Here is a 16958-nt window from a genome sequence, read left to right as displayed (position 1 = left end):
GTCCACGCGGGAATAGTGATAAGCAGACTGCATTGCTTCCCGCCTTTGGGACAAAGACTCACATTTTTAGGGGGGAGACAAGAATATCTCATCATTATATACAGTTTCTCTGATATTAAAAAAAAGTACCCGTATGTAATACGCGTGCGCGCCACTGATACGCATGCGCGGTGACCGTTTTTGGATTTATCGTCGCCGGTGCATTCACAGTGCAGGAAAGTGGAACAGCAGTGAGGACAATTTGTTTCTGTAACGTTAATGTAATTAAAAATTTTACAGGTACAGTTCTGATGGTTTTGGTATTGCAGAATGCAATTATTGGTGCAAAATTTGAATCTCCATCAGCCTTGCTGTTTACTACCATTCAGACAGCATTATGTGTGTCTTGCCTTGCTTAGGCCTCAAGCTAGCGCCGTTTGTCAACGTTGCTTTGAAAACACAACGCAGGAGTCATTATAGCTAGCTAAGTTAGCTATTTATCTCCGTTAACAAGCCAACAACATGTTAGCTAGCCTGTGGCTATTTATAGCTAAAGGCTAACCAGGTAGCTAACGTTAGCTAATATCGGCAAATTAATTAGCTAGCTAACGTTGTTTTGAAAACAAAACCCATGAGTAGTCATTATAGTTAACCAACATTAGCTATCTAGTTAGCAAGTTGTGTACCTAGCTAACTATAATCTCCGTTAGCAAGTGAACCCAGTCAAAGTAAGCATGTTAGCTAGCCTATAGCTATTTATTAACTGCTAACCAGGTAACGTTTATTAATATCGGCAAGTGTCGAGCAAACGCATTAACATAGCTAGCTTAGCAACAAGTTTACTGAACTCAACAGGGATCTAAACTCGCTAGTAAACCCAATAAATAGTACGCCAAATTCATGAATGTGAATTTTAACTATAATGCTTCTAGTAATTGTTTTAAAATTAATATCATGAATTTGGCGTACTATTTATAGGGCTAACTTAGGTACGGTTAGTTAACCAACTAACAGTAGTTAGCGACAGTTGCCAGCAGTTACTATAACGTTTTGCTTGCTACGAATTGCTTGTTTGCCCATTCCGTTGTTGCTCGTCCCACTATTCCGCTGAGTAGATGCAGTTGTCAATAGGCCAAACGTTGTTTTCGTTGGCTACGTGGTTGTGTTTCTAGTTAATTATTTTATTAGCTGCAAGTAAATCTGTAACAATCCTCTCCTGTTATAGTTTGTTTTTGTTGCTAGCTGTCAATGTTTGTGTTCAAAGCAAAGGTACATGTCAAATGAAGAATCCTTATATAAACAGGCCCATTTCCTGTTGTATTCACAGGATATAAACTTAAATTGGTTCTGTCAATACACCTAAGCTCGAGCCTTGACTCATGGCACAGTTTGGGGGACAGAAGAACCCTCCGTGGGCGGCCCAGTTTGCTGCCACAGTGGTGTCCCAGCCCGGCCACTCAGGACAGTCCCTGGACCTCAACAGCATACACTGTGAGTTTGACACCTCGCTGAATACTACACTCTGTGCTCATTGGTGGGATAAAATTAAAGTGTGGTTGAGGGTACAGTGCTTGAAGGAAACGGCATCTTAGACTTGGATCTGTTTGGCAAAGTTTGTGATGGAGGAGATTCAGTGGTCAACTGGACATTCAAAGATGTTAAGTACTCTCGTTTCTCGTTCAACCTGTCTTTCTATCACTCCATTCCTCTCGCTTGCTCTACCTCCTCACTCCATCCTCTTTCTGAATTATTCCATTCCGCACCCTACTCTCTTCTGCAGCTCTAGGTGTGCAACAGCCATCTCTCTTGGGTGCGTCTCCCTCTATGTACTCCCAGCAGTCAGCCCTGGCTGCAGCCTCCCTCAACTCCCAGTCGGCTGCCGCTAACTACCAGTTGTCCCAGCAGGCTTCAGCCCTGCAGCAGCAAGCCGCAGCCGCCGCCGCTGCAGCACTGCAACAGGTGAACTACACTAGGATCAGCAGGGCAGTGTTCAGTTTGGCACAATGTAGCTAAACATTCTCAAACAGAATATGATAACATTTGTTGTTATTGAATAAGCTCGGGTAGTAACTCTGGTTTCGTGCCAAGTGAACACAACCCAAGAGTCCCCAAAATGGTGGGGAGATACCCCGTTGGTTGGTCACAGCTAATTTTACGTAAACTTTTTTTGATTTTGTTTACTGAAGAAACATTCTCAATGATAAAACCTAATTTGGGTCAGACAAACGGGTTTGGGAAACAGTGAGTTACATAGCTTGGTGAGAAGCCATACCTCACCATACTTGAAGAAGCTGTGTTGTTGTAAAGCCTGTTCTCATTTGTGAGTGAAGTGATGAACTGATTCAACTTGTAAAATCCCCCACCATCAGACAGACCTGTGTGAACACTTTAGATGCTGAGTGAAAGTCTGACCAAAATAACCATTTTTTTATTCACTTCTCTCTAGTTATTGTATTATTATTATTTTTTCCCTCCACCTTTATTTAACCAGGTAGGCAAGTTGAGAACAAGTTCTCATTTACAACTGCGACTTGGCCAATATAAAGCAAAGCAGTGCGACACAAACAACAACAGAGTTACACATGGAATAAACAAAGTCAATAACACAATAGAAAACATTTATATACAGTGTGTCAATTAGGTAAGGGAGGTAAGGCAATAAATAGGCCATTGTGGCAAAATAATTACAATTTAGCGATTAAACACTGGAGTGATAGATGTGCAGAAAATTAATGTGCAAGTAGAGATACTGGGGTGCAAAGGAGAGGGGGGAAAAACAGTATGGGGATGTGGTAGTTGGATGGGCTATTTCCAGATGAGCTATGCACAGGTGCAGTGATCTGTGAGCTGCTTTGACAGCCAATGCATAAAGTTAATGAGGGATATACGAGTCTCCAGCTTCAGGGATTTTTACAATTCGTTCCAGTCATTTGCAGCAGAGAACTGGAAGGAAAGGCGGCCAAAGAGGAATTGGCTTTGGGGGTGACCAGTGAAATATAACTGCTGGAGCGCGTGCTATGGGTGGGTGCTGCTATGGTGACCAGTGAGCCGAGATAAGGCGGGGCTTTACCTAGCAAAGACTTATAGATGACCTGGAGCCAGTGGGTTTGGTGACTAATATGTAGCGAGGGCCAGCCAACGAGAGCATACAGGTCGCAGTGGTGGGTGACAAAACGAATGGCACTATGGCAACTGTATCCAGTTTGCTGATTAGAGTGTTGGAGATTATTTTGTAAATGACATCGTCGAAGTCAAGGATCGGTAGGATAGTCAGTTTTACGAGGGTATGTTTGGCAGCATGAGTGAAGGATGCTTTGTTGCGAAATAGGAAGCTGATTCTAGATTTAATTTTGGATTGAAGATGCTTAATGTGAGTCTGGAAGGAGAGTTTACAGTCTAACCAGATAGGTATTAGGTATTAGTAGCTGTCCACATATTCTAATTCAGAACCATCCAGAGTAGTGATGCTGGACGGGCAGGCAGGTGCGGGCAGCGATCAGTTGAAGAGCATGCATTTAGTTTTTACTAGTGTTTAAGAGCAGTTGGAGGCCACGGAAGGAGAGTTGTATGGCATTGAAGCTCGTCTGGAGGTTTGTTAACAGTGTCCAGAGAAGGGCCAGAAGTAAACAGAATGTTGTCTGCGTAAAGGTGGATCAGAGAATCACCAGAAGCAAGAGCGACATAGCTTCTGTTTGGGCACAGACCTGGATAGTAAGACAGAACTCTGCAGGCTAACTTTGCAGTAGATTGCAACTCCGCCCCCTTTGACAGTTCTATCTTGTCGGAAATTGTTATACTTAAATAAAGGTAAAACATTTATTTTTATTTTTAGCTAGGCAAGTCAGTTAAGAACAAATTCTTATTTTCAATGATGGCCTAGGAACAGTGGGTTAACTGCCTGTTCAGGGGCAGAACGACAGATTTGTACCTTGTCAGCTCGGGGATTTGAACTTGCAACCTTCCGCTTACTAGTCCAACGCTCTAACCACTAGGCTACCCTGCCGCTTTCAGGGTTTTTGGTGGTCATCCTACGCCAGGATTCAGATATGGCTAGGCCATCTGGGTTGGCAGAGTGTACTAAAGCAGTGAATAAAACAAACTTAGGGAGGAGGCTTCTTATGTTAACATGCATGAAACCAAGGCTTTTACAGTTACAGAAGTTAACAAATGAGAGCGCCTGGGGAATGGGAGTGGAGCTAGGCACTGCAGGGCCTGGATTAACCTCTACATCACCAGAGGAACAGAGGAGGAGTAGGATAAGGGTACGGCTAAAGGCTATGGTTGTCTAGTACTTTCGGGACAGAGAGTAAAAGGAGCAGGTTTCTGGGCGTGATAGAATAGATTAATGGCATAATGCACAGACAAAGGTTTGGTAGGGTGTGAATACAGTGGCGGTAAACTTAGTCATTGAGTGACGAAGAGAGAAATATTGTCTCTAGCGACATCATTTGAACCAGGTGAGGTCACCGCATGTGTGGAGGGTGGAACATAAGGGTTAGCTAAGGCCACCTGAGCAGGGCTGGAGGCTCTACAGTGAAATAAGAAAATAATCAATAACCAAAACAGCAATGGACAAGGCATATTGACATTAGGGAGAGGCATTCATTGCTATGTGATCATAAGTTCCAGTGAGTAGCTAGGCGGGCTGGTGACATGGCGATTCAGACAGCTAGTGAGCCGGGGCTAGCAGAAGGGCCTTACTCGGACGTCGCGACGGAAGAAGCCCCCTCGTGCGGTTACATCGGCAGACCAGTCGTGATGGATCAGCAGGGGTCCGTGTAGTAAAAGGGTCAAGGCCAATTGGCATAATATTGTTAGTAGCCCAAGAAATTGACTGATGCACCTCTTCAGCTAACAGTCTGCTCTAGACGGCTAGCAGGCCGCGGATAGCAGATGGGCATTCAGGGGAAGTCGCAACGGAGGTAACTGTTGAAAAAACAGTTGTGATGGATCGGCGGTGCTCCGTATCAGCAATAAAAGGAGTCCATGCCAATTGGCAAAATCGGTATTGTAGCCCTTGGGACTGGCTGATGGACCTCTTCAGCTAGCCGGGAGATGGGCCTAGCATAGGCTAGCTCCAGGCTAATTGGTGCTAGCAAGGAGTAGCCACTCGGATAGCAGCTAGCTAGCAGTGATGATCCAGGTGAAAAGGTTCAGAGCTTACGGTAGGAATCTGGAGATATGGAGAGAAAGAATTCAGATATGTTCTGGGTGGAATCGCGCTGTGTAGACTGAGTTGTCCGGGCTAAAGGTTAGCTGACGACCGCAAGCAGTGGCTAGCTGACTAGTATCTAGTTAGCTGGCTAGCTTCTGTTGGGGGGTTCCGGTTCTAAAGTAAAGAAAATAGCAGCTCCATACCACATTGGGTGAGGCTGATGTTAAGAAAAATATAAATATTTGCGAGGAAAAAATATGTGAAAAGATATATACACGGCACAAGATGAAGACAAAGACGCCTGACTGCTACACCATCTTGAAATCACATATAGTTGAGCATGGAGTCACTTAACTGTTCAGTAAATAGTCTTCCCTTCAAATTGACATCACTCAAATGAACCGCAACAGAACTCAAGGGCCATTTCCTGAAATTTAATTAAAAGAAAAAGCTGACACATTTAGACTAGCTAGTGTTTTTGTCGACGTTTCACCTGTCACATCTGAGTCGTACCTTACGCTCTTGAGTCTCTATCCAGACAGAGCATCAACATTTTACATGTACGTTTTAGTCATTTAGCAGATGCTCTTATCCAGAGCGACTTACAGGAGCAATTAGGGTTAAGTGCTTTGCAGGGCACAGACAGATTTTTCACCTAGTCGACACGAATTCAATCCAGCGACCTTTCAGTTGCTGGCCCAATGCTCTTAACTGCTAGGCTGCCTGCCGCTCCTGTCATTTAACTTTTTCTCTGTCTCGTCTCTCCTATTGTTTCAGTCTCAAATGAACTCGGCCCTGCAGCAGTATCAGCAGCAACAGCAGCAGCAGCAGCAGCAACAACAACAACAACAGCAGCAGCAGCAACAGCAGCAGCAACAACCTCCTCCACAGCAGCCTCCTCCTCAACAGCTCTATAATGTACCTCATCAGGTGAGACATGGCCAATACACCAAGTGAAATACTGTTGCTTGGATTGTAAATGAATTAGAGCTTGTCAGCAAAACTGTCAGTGTCAGAACTTTAAGAACACTGAATGTTCTAACCCAGAGCAGCCAGTTCATATCACGTCAGGTAGACCACTCACTCACTCACTCAATGGGTTTCACTTAAGTAAAATCAATTTGCATCACTTTGTTGAATCAGATTTGTTTTAGGCTGGAGCACAGTTGACCTTTTATTCTCTTTGACCTCGTCCAATGTAGTATTTGTTTGATATATTTTTATAGGTGCAAATTATTGATGTACAACTCTGAATCACCAACTTATCTTGAAAAAGACCTTGCTGATGATGCTGGTCGCATGATATGTCTCAAAAAAAAAAAAAAATGGTTTACTCAATGAAATACCAAAAGTATGTGGACACCTGTTTGTCGAACATCTCATTCCAAAATCATGGGCAGTAATATGGAGTTGCTCCCCCTTTGCTGCTATAACAGCCTCCACTCTTCTGGGAAGGTTTTCCACTAGGTGTTGGAACATTGCTGCGGGGCCTTGCTTCCATTCAGCCACGATCATTAGTGAGGTCAGCCACAGATTTTGGGCGATTAGGCCAGACTTGCAGTCAGCGTTCCAATTCATCCCAAAGGTGTTCAATGGGGTGGAGGTCAGAGCCAGGCAGGCCAGTCAAGTTCTTCCACACCAATCACGACAAACCATTTCTGTATGGACCTCGCTTTGTGCACAGGGGCATTGTCATGCTGAAACAGGAAAGGGCCAGCCCCAAAATTTTGCCACAAAGTTAGCACAGAATTGTCTAGAATGTCAATGTATGCTGTAGCGTTAAGATTTCCCTTCACTGGAACTATAGAGCCTGGTCCGAACCATGAAAAACAGCCCCAAACCATTATTCCTCATTCACCAAACTTTACAGTTGGCACTATGCATTGGGCAGGTAGCGTTCTCCTGGCATCTGGTGAAGCGTGATTCGTCACTCCAGAGAACGTGTTTCCATTGCTCCAGAGTCCAATGGTGGCTAGCTTTACACCACTCCAGCCGACGCTTGGCATTGCGCATGGTGATCTTAGGCTTTTGTGTGGCTGCTCGGGCATGGAAACCCATTTCATGATGCTCCCGACAAACAGTTATTGTGCGAACGTTGTTTCCAGAGGCAGTTTGGAACTTGGTAGTGAGTGTTGCAATTGAGAACAGACCCTTTTTACCTGGCCTTCCCCGTTAGCTTGTGTGGCCTACCACTTCGAAGCTGAGCCGTTGTTGCTCCTAGACGTTTCCACTTCACAATAACACCACGTTCAGTTAACCAGGGCAGCTCTAGCAGGGCAGATATTTGATGAACTGACTTTTCGGAAAGGTGGAATCTTATGACGATGCCACGTTTAAAGTCACTGAGTTCTTCAGTAAGGCCATTCTACTGCCAATGTTTGTCTAAGGAAATTGCATGGCTGTGTGGTCGATTTTATACGCCTGTCAGCTACGGGTGTGGCTGAAATAGCCAAATCCACTAATTTGAAGGAGTGTCCACATACGTTTGTATATATAGTGTACTTATTGCAATATCTGTGTGTACCCCATCTCTTCAGCAACAACATACAGACTTATACGGGGTAAATTATTGATGTGCAGCTCTGAATCGCATTGATTTAAGAACGGTCATACTCATGTAGGGCTGGACGACAAACAGTAAAAAAAGATACCGGTATTCTTATTTTTTATATTTTTTATAAATGTAATCTTTATTTAACTGGGTAAGTCAGTTAAAAACAAATTATTATTTACATTGACGGCCTACCCCGGCCAAACCTGGACGACGTTGGGCCGATTGTGCGCAGCCCTATGGAGCTCCCAATCACGGCCGGATGTGATACAGCCCTGATTTGAACCAGGGACTGTAGTGACGCCACTTGCACTGAGATGCCTTAGACCGCTGCGCCACTTTCACAGACCTTTTTGGATTTTTACTTTACATAATCACTCAAATTTTGTTTTGCCAATCTGTTTTAAGCACCAGTAAGAAACTTCTGACAGCTGAGAACTGCTGTCTAACTTGCTAGCATAACAAGTCAACAACTTCGGGAGGGCAACCGTGCCAAATATACCCTCGGAAATTGTCTGACAACCCCTAGTGGTGAAAGTAACAACTGCAGCTGAAGCTGATAATACAGTCTAACACTGAACCCAAACCGGCTGCGTGCATGCGCCATCGTGCATACATTTATTTTGTCCCCCTACACCAAACGCGATCATGACACTCAGGTTAAAATATCAAAAACTCTGAACCAATTCCATTAATTTGGGGATAGGTCGAAAAGCATTGAACATTTATGGCAATTTAGCTGGTTAGCTTACAATTGCTAGCTAATTTGTCCTATTTATCTAGCTTGCTGTTGCTAGCTAATTTGTCCTGGAATATAAACATTGAGTTATTTTACCTGAAATGCACAAGGTCCTCTACTCCTCCAATTAATCTACACATAAATCGTCAACCGAATCGTTTCTAGTCACCTCTCCTTCCAGGCTTTTTCATCTTTGAACTTAGTGGTGCAAAAAAGTATTTAGTCAGCCACCAATTGTGCAAGTTCTCCCACTTAAAAAGATGAGAGGCCTGTAATTTTCATCATAGGTACACTTCAACTATGACAGACAAAATGAGGGGGAAAATCCAGATATTCACATTGTAGGATTTTTTTATGAATTGCATGGCTGTGTGGGTGCAATAATTGAATAACATATTTTTCAAAATGTATTTTGCAATGCTCTCGCATGCGGTGTTGTCAGGGTATAAGAGGAGAGTGAGAATCATTTAAGATGGTTTAAAACGAAATATAGGCATGCTAAGACAAAATAAATGTGGGACAGTGTGTAAATGAAAACAAGTTAGTGCAAGAAAATAAGAAATGTATGAAAATGCTGGAATATATCAAATGTTCTATGCAAATAGAAACCGTTGGTTGTGTACCAGAGTTTGAGGCTCAGTTTGAGACAAAAAGATCATTTATATTCCTATGCGATGTTCTACAAATAGGACCACTTCACTGTCAACTTTGTCTTATTATTTTTGGTATAGTTATTTTTTAAAAGAAATGATTGACATTTGAAAGCAACAGAAGTGGAGCTTCTCCGACTAGCCAACAATCCCTTGGTTGTCCCTTGAGTCCTCCCACACCCCCATCTTAATCTCCATCCCTGGCCAACTGCTTCCCTGGCTTAACCTTCTCAAACCTATTAACTTGATGTGAGTTGGAGTAAAAAACAGACAAACAAAACAATAACCTGCAAAATAAGACATATAGACAGACGTACAATATGTTCAACAGGTACTGGTATGGACAGCTAGACAAGACAGGACTGGACAGTTACAGGACTGCTTATAATAAAACAAATTGGTTGCATCTTGGTTAAACAGTATAAAGCAATCAGAATGGAGCAAAGATCATTAAAACCACGTATAATTAAGAAACATCAACTATGTCAAATAACAACAAAGTGTAAAAATAAGAAAAATATAGTGACTTTATATATATTTTGGCCATATCGCCCAACCCTACCTGTAGGCACCTGCAGTTTACCACAGGTGAGATAAATTTACCAGTAGACCTAAACGAGAATTTCTTGCGAAATTCATTAATGGTCCTGTGCAGTTAGTGTTACTTATTTTTTTGGAAATTGTGAATGGTGCCAATATTTTGTTTCGCATCTGTGTATTTTACCCTCTTGTCAGGTCTATATTATTCATAATGCATATTTATATATTTTATTATTCAGAAACATCAAATACAGTCAAAAATAAGAAATTCAGTGATATGATAGTGTGGACATATCACCCAGCCCTATACTCATATGTATCAATCAACTGTACTGTTTACTCGATTAAGTACTTATTGCAATTTCTACGTGTTTGTGTACTCCGTCTCTTCAGCAACATCAACAACATACAGACTCATACGGGGTAAATTCATGTTTGCAACTCACACAGACAACTCTCAATCGCCTTGATTTGAGAAAGGCCATAATCATTGTGTATCAATCAACACTCTACTGTTGACGCATTTAAAGTCTTGTTTGTGTACCCTATCTCTTTAGCAACATCAACAACACACAGACTTATACGGGGTAAGCAGCAGCAGTTCACAGCCGCAGCACAGTCAAATCACAATGCCCTTTATGCTTGATGCTAGGGTGGGGAATGTACAGACACTGTCAGTATTAACCTCTTGACTTCTCTCAACCTCTGTCTTTCTCCCCTCTTTCCTCTTTCTCACTCTCCTTTGCCTCTGTCTCGCCCTTTCTCTCCTGTTTCTCTCGCCCTTTCTCTCCTGTTTCTCTCGCCCTTTCTCTCCTGTTTCTCTCTTCCTCTCTCCTGTTTCTCTCTTCCTCTCTCCTGTTTCTCTCTTCCTCTCTCCTGTTTCTCTCTTCCTCTCTCCTGTTTCTCTCTTCCTCTCTCCTGTTTCTCTCTTCCTCTCTCCTGTTTCTCTCTTCCTCTCTCCTGTTTCTCTCTTCCCCTCTCCTGTTTCTCTCTTCCCCTCTCCTGTTTCTCTCTTCCCCTCTCCTGTTTCTCTCTTCCCCTCTCCTGTTTCTCTCTTCCTCTCTCCTGTTTCTCTCTTCCTCTCTCCTGTTTCTCTCTTCCTCTCTCCTGTTTCTCTCTTCCTCTCTCCTGTTTCTCTCTTCCTCTCTCCTGTTTCTCTCTTCCTCTCTCCTGTTTCTCTCTTCCTCTCTCCTGTTTCTCTCTTCCTCTCTCCTGTTTCTCTCTTCCTCTCTCCTGTTTCTCTCTTCCTCTCCTGTTTCTCTCTTCCTCTCCTGTTTCTCTCTTCCTCTCTCCTGTTTCTCTCTTCCTCTCTCCTGTTTCTCTCTTCCTCTCTCCTGTTTCTCTCTTCCTCTCTCTGTTTCTCTCTTCCCCTCTCTCCTGTTTCTCTCTTCCCCTCTCCTGTGTCTTTCTCTCTTCCCCTCTCCTGTGTCTTTCTCTCTTCCCCTCTCCTGTGTCTTTCTCTCTTCCCCTCTCCTGTGTCTTTCTCTCTTCCCCTCTCCTGTGTCTTTCTCTCTTCCCCTCTCCTGTGTCTTTCTCTCTCCCCCTATCCTGTGTCTTTCTCTCTCCCTCTCTCCTGTGTCTTTCTCTCTCCTGTGTCTTTCTCTCTCCTGTGTCTTTCTCTCTCCTGTGTCTTTCTCTCTCCTGTGTCTTTCTCTCTCCTCTGTCTTTCTCTCTCCTGTGTCTTTCTCTCTCTTGTCTCTCGCTCTTTCTCTCTCCTGTCTCTCGCTCTTTCTCTCTCCTGTCTCTCGCTCTTCCTCTCCACAGCTCCCCCAGGCCCAGCAAGCGCTGATTTCACAGGTAGGATAATTAGGAACAAACTAGTCTCTGGTACATTTATTTGCACCTTTTAGCAAAATTGATGCCACTGACGTCAGCTTGTCTTGAGGATAATTATTTAGTCTAACATAATAGGTCTAAGAAGATGCCATTATGTCATGAAAATTCCAAGAATTCTCTTGTTATACGTAGGTGGTGATTTTGGAATAATGCGATACAATACAACCCAAAGCTATTGGGGAAAGAATTGTGACAACATCCTAACGCCACCTTCTCTCCTTGCCTCCTTTTCTGACGCCTCCGCTGATGTTGAAAGAACTGGAGTGGTGAAAACAAATTCCCGGTAGGCATCCCAGCCTTATCACTTTACAAGTTTCATTTTGTAAACATTTTTATTGTTATTATTATTATTATTTTTTTTAAAACTTTTCCTCCCCAATTTTGTGGTATTCAATTGTTAGTAGTTTCTATCTTTTCTCATCGCTACAACTCCCTTACGGGCTTGGGAGAGACGAAGGTCGAAAGCCATGCGTCCTCCGAAACACAACCCAACCAAGCCGCACTGCTTTTTAACACAGCGCGCATCCAACCCGGAAGCCAGCCGCACCAATGTGTCGGAGGAAACACTGTGCACCTGGCGACCTGGTTAGCGTGCACTGCGCCCAGCCCTCCACAGGAGTCGCTAGTGCGCGATGAGACAAGGATATCCCTACCGGCCAAACCCTCCCTAACCCGGACGACGCGAGGCCAATTGTGCATCGCCCCATGGACCTTCTTCATAGCATACAGCCAAATACAATGGGACGTGTATGGCCACAATAATAATTAACACCTCTGGTAAATGAGAGGGCCCGCTATGGGACATTTGATTACAATAGACACTTCCAGCAGTTCCATTGTTAGACACACATGTTTTGAATTTAGTGGGCTTGATTAGGGTTGCAAAATTCTGGTTACTTACCCAAAATTCCAGTTTTATGAGAAATCCTGTCTGGAAGATTCCAGCTTTTCTGCTTAATCCCTCCCGATTCCATGAATCTTCTAACCAGGTTTTCTGGAAATGTTGGAAAATTAGCAGAGTTTTGTAGTCCTGGCGTGATACAATCCACACATTTAGCACTAATAGGCGGCAGTCCAAACACCCTATCCCCTCAGCCCTCAAATTAAGCGGACAATTCTGATGACGTATCACGACGTCTGATGAGTATACACTTGCAGAGCGAGGGAGGAAGGAATTGTTTTTAAATGGACCACTCTTGGCCTGAAATTCGTCACTCTTTGATCCCGCAATGATTGTGTTTTCCGACACCGGAAGTTTGTGGGTGCTTTATATGCTCTACAGTCAATTATGATTGCATGTCTACTAATATTAAATATATGATTATTAATATACGCCGACTGCATGACAGCTAGATAATTAATTACTTAACTAACGTTAGCCTGTCCAGCTGGAACTTCTGAAGAATAGAAATGTTTTATTTCTACAATTTCCAAAAGATAACCAAACAAAAACATATTTACTTTTTACGAGACGTGTTTGTGCCGTTATGTGCATTAGTAGCACCATTTCTAACTTATTTACATTCGTTTTTACTTCTTTTGACTTTTCCTTCGATGTTGTTTTGAAACTTTCGCTGACTTTTCTTATCGGATGTACAATTGTTGCAAATTGAATTATGAGGAGTTTCAGGCCCTGGCGTGAACATAATTGTACACTCGTAAAGCCGACTAAAAAAAGAGGGCTTACGTTACAAACTTCCCTTGCTTGGCTAATCATTTGAACCACCTTCCAAGATGGCGACGGGGATTCTGCCAAGGGCATAAGGCGAGGGTAAGTGGGCGAGGGTGCGTCTTTCAAGTGTTTGGACCGCAGCCATAGAGAAAGTAGGAGTAGGGTGAAATTGATTCTGACCTATAACTTTCCTCCTCCCTAGCCCCCTGTGGCTCTCCCCACCAGCCTCTCTCTGTCCAACCCCCAGCAGACAGCCCAGATCACCGTGTCCTATCCCACGCCTCGCTCTAGCCACCAGCAGCAGAGCCAGCAGCAGAGCCAGCAGCAAAGCCAGCCACAGAAGCAGCGCGTCTTCACCGGCGTGGTCAACAAGCTGCATGACACCTTTGGCTTTGTGGACGAGGATGTCTTCTTCCAGCTCAGGTATGTGTCTAGTCTCTGCCTCTAGCCCAAGTCCTCTCAGATCTCCACAAGTCCATAGGGTTGAGAAGTCCATTTGGGATTGGTCCACAGAAAATGTAGCTAGATGTTTCACATCAAGTGTCTCATTAATCGGACCAGTTTCCTTTTTTGGTGGGTGTCCTATATTTTGCTGGATGCATCCCTAATTTGTGTGCCATTATTCAAAGCAGAAATGTCTTGTTTCAAGCCTCTATATGTTGCCGTTTCTAAAGCATTTCCAAGTGGGTGAATAATGGGTGTTGTCTCCACAGTGCGGTGAAGGGGAAGACCCCCCCAGGTGGGCGACAGGGTCCTAGTGGAGGCCGTGTATAACCCCAACATGCCCTTCAAATGGAATGCCCAGCGCATTCAGACCTTACCTCAGCTGGCCAACCAATCGGTGAGCCTCACCTAGCCTCCACAGCCACCTAGGTCACATTCAGTAGACTTGAAGTGAAACTGAAGAAAACTTTTGTCACCCTACTGAACATGATGCTGGTGGCCCTTAGCCAGTGACATCTTACACCTCAATTTGAGTGCTTCCAGTGTTTGGTTCCAATTTGATCATTAGCTCTCTCAGGGATGCAAACTCGTCACTTTTCGGCGATGGGTAAATCACATAAATGTGGGTGGGGATTGTATGTTTCTCATATTGAAATCATTGACTAAGCACATAATGCTTCCCTACAATGAGAATTTCAGAGTTCAAACATTCAAACATTCTTTCGCTCCGTCCGCATCTATCAGTTTTAATATGTAATTTAGCCGTAATGACAATCTGGAGTATGCAGACATTGATTTAACTACTTCTGTTACATTTAATTATTGGAGTGGCTCGCAGTGCGTGTGAAGTAGATACACTATCTTATAATTCCACCTGTAGAGCACAGTCCAGTCTGACTAGTCTTCGCTGTTACGCAGCCTCTGACTTCCACCGCCATAAAGGATGAACGGAACACAGTGACAGTCCTGCTTGCACCTTTGCACCTACATGTTCCATGTCAACTTTTGGGCCCTTGCCAGTTTGCATCCCTGTCTGTCTTCCCGTCTGCCCTGGTTGACTCAATCTCTCAAATGGAAATGTAATGTAAGCCTAAAGTATAGATGGCACCATTGCTGTATTCACCCCCTGATCTTAGAGGGGGGGCCTCAATTAGTGCAGAAATGAAGTTTGAAAGTGATCAGATTGGAATCCAGCCCTATGGTTGTGTATCTGTTATTAACCACTTTGTTCTCCACCCTCCTCTCCTAGCTTCAGCAGCAGCCCCAGTCCTTACCTCCAGTTCCCCCACAGCTAAGCAGCTTCTATGCTGACCCGGGGATGCATCAGCGCTACTCAGACATGCACCCCGTTGGCATGGACAGCAGACAAAATGTAACCCTCGTCCTGCCTCACACACCTCTCTATGGGCTGCCCCTCCTATTCTCTCTCTTCTCTCTTCTGTCCTTTCTGATACCCGTTCTTCTTTTCTCCTTCTGTTCTCTCTCATCTCTCTCTTCTCTTCCATCTTCACTCTGAGTATTCATTTGTTGTTTTGGACCAGGATGGCTTCCTGATCTTTTAAAGCGCATATGATATATCGTTGAATAGTATTAGAAATACATTTTCTTTGAGCCCATTGTCTTTCAGAACATTTTTCAGAAACACAAATGAATCCCAATCTACATTTCTCTTTACACTGGGCTTCTCTAACGGTGACGTTCGTCAATCTCTCAATGGAGGAGAGTGCTTTTTTCAAGGTGCTATCCATAAGATGTCCTGTCATTGTTCATTTAGGCTAATGAGAGAGTCCCATTGATATAGTAATGCTTTTTGTGTTTTTCTCTTACATTTTGAGACTTTACAGTAGTTGAAGGAACAAATACTAAGATTTCTTGGATTTCTTACAGAATGCACTTTGATACACTTTTTCTTCGCTTCTAACCCTTTCCTTCTCAATGTTATGATCAATACATGATTTTACATTTACATTTAAGTCATTTAGCAGACGCTCTTATCCAGAGCGACTTATACGTGATATGGACTTTTTTACCATACGAACAGGGTAGGAACAACCTATCAAAATTGGAAAGGTTCTCCATACATCTCACAGATGTTTTATAACTTGACCATTTTGTAGTTGTCCCCTACCATGAAATCGGGGAGGGGACAGTGGATCTGTCTCCGTCCATACATTCGTTTGTATGTTAGTCACACGCAATATCTCAGACAGCACTGGGCAGATTTTGATGGAACTTGAGTCTTGCGATAAATATCCGGCATATAAAAAAAGTAAACTGACTGGCCAGATGGTGCCACTATGACAAGAGATTGAAAATGCTAACTTTGAAAGGTCACACCCCATCACACCGCTTGACCTAAAGCAATGAAATTCGGTACATAGGTCCCTTTCCTCACAATAAATACATTCGCCTCTGGATTTTCCACCATTTAGTATTTTGAGAAATACACTACACTACACTCTACACTTTTGACACCGAATGACTGATCTACTCAAAACTTGATATGTGACATCTATGGACAAAGGTCTCTCACCTCAATATTTTCCAGACTAGTACCTAAAACAAGAAGGACACTATTAACCAATAAACATTCACGTGAGTGTGTTCTGGCATAATAAATCAGTCAAGGGTATTTGTATTGTAACACAATTTGGTACACATGTTGTCAAGACTCAACATATGCAAGGATATTCATATCAACCACCTGGTGGCACTATAAAGGGCACATTATTATATCTCTTAATCTATTTGACTCGGAGTGCTGAAATTTGGCACACATGCTCAGGGAGATGTGTTGCTAACCCATGCTATATCTGACACTTACTGGCCCGATTTTTACAAAACGTGAATGATGAGTCTTGCTGTAGATATCCGCCATTTAGAAAATAGCATTAATTTGCCCAAGGGAGGGAGGGTAGGGCGCTGCATCATTCCTGGGAGACAACATGTTTACTGTTGCCTTGTTTCTTCATGGAACTTGTCTTTGTCGATAATGCTGACCGAATATATGCTACTTCGGCAGAAGTTTTCTCGTTTTTTGACAGAATTGAGTCATTGTACTTCATTGACGTCTAACCAAACCTCACTCCTCTAGTTCTGTTTTGCTTTAGCACACAGTTGCATGACTGCACCGCCCCCCAAAATAATGTGGCTGAAAGATGTCTAACCAAACCTCACTCCTCTAGTTCTGTTTTGCTTTAGCACCTGGTTACCTGTTGGGAGCGGCACAAACCTCTGGTTCATTTGGTGCATGTCCTCTATGCATAATGAAGCACATTTCTTAAACTAAAAGCCCCTATTTGGGACAAGAAATCAAAACAAAAAAACCTTACTCTGATAACAGCATACGTCATGGAACAGCCCTGGGATAATGCTAACCTCTCCTCTCTCCC

The 16958-nt window shown here is 43.4% G+C and overlaps 1 protein-coding gene across 1 annotated transcript in view; it reads left to right on the top strand.

Annotated features, from left to right (window-relative positions):
• Positions 1–152: 152 nt before the first annotated feature.
• LOC124041110 (cell division cycle and apoptosis regulator protein 1-like) overlaps positions 153–16958 on the top strand; it is a 39686-nt gene continuing 22880 nt past the window's right edge. Inside the window, 11 exon segments of the mRNA XM_046358285.1 lie at positions 153–279; positions 1307–1470; positions 1760–1938; positions 5912–6064; positions 10008–10037; positions 10172–10201; positions 11379–11411; positions 11707–11733; positions 13325–13545; positions 13836–13854; positions 13856–13963. Coding sequence (XP_046214241.1) covers positions 1359–1470; positions 1760–1938; positions 5912–6064; positions 10008–10037; positions 10172–10201; positions 11379–11411; positions 11707–11733; positions 13325–13545; positions 13836–13854; positions 13856–13963 — 912 coding nt within the window. The 5' untranslated portion in view covers positions 153–279; positions 1307–1358.

This window comes from Oncorhynchus gorbuscha, linkage group LG08, assembly GCF_021184085.1.
Source record: "Oncorhynchus gorbuscha isolate QuinsamMale2020 ecotype Even-year linkage group LG08, OgorEven_v1.0, whole genome shotgun sequence".
In the NCBI taxonomy this organism is placed as follows: domain Eukaryota; kingdom Metazoa; phylum Chordata; class Actinopteri; order Salmoniformes; family Salmonidae; genus Oncorhynchus; species Oncorhynchus gorbuscha.
Note: the sequence above shows the minus strand (reverse complement) of the source record. Positions and strands in the feature narration are given on the sequence as shown.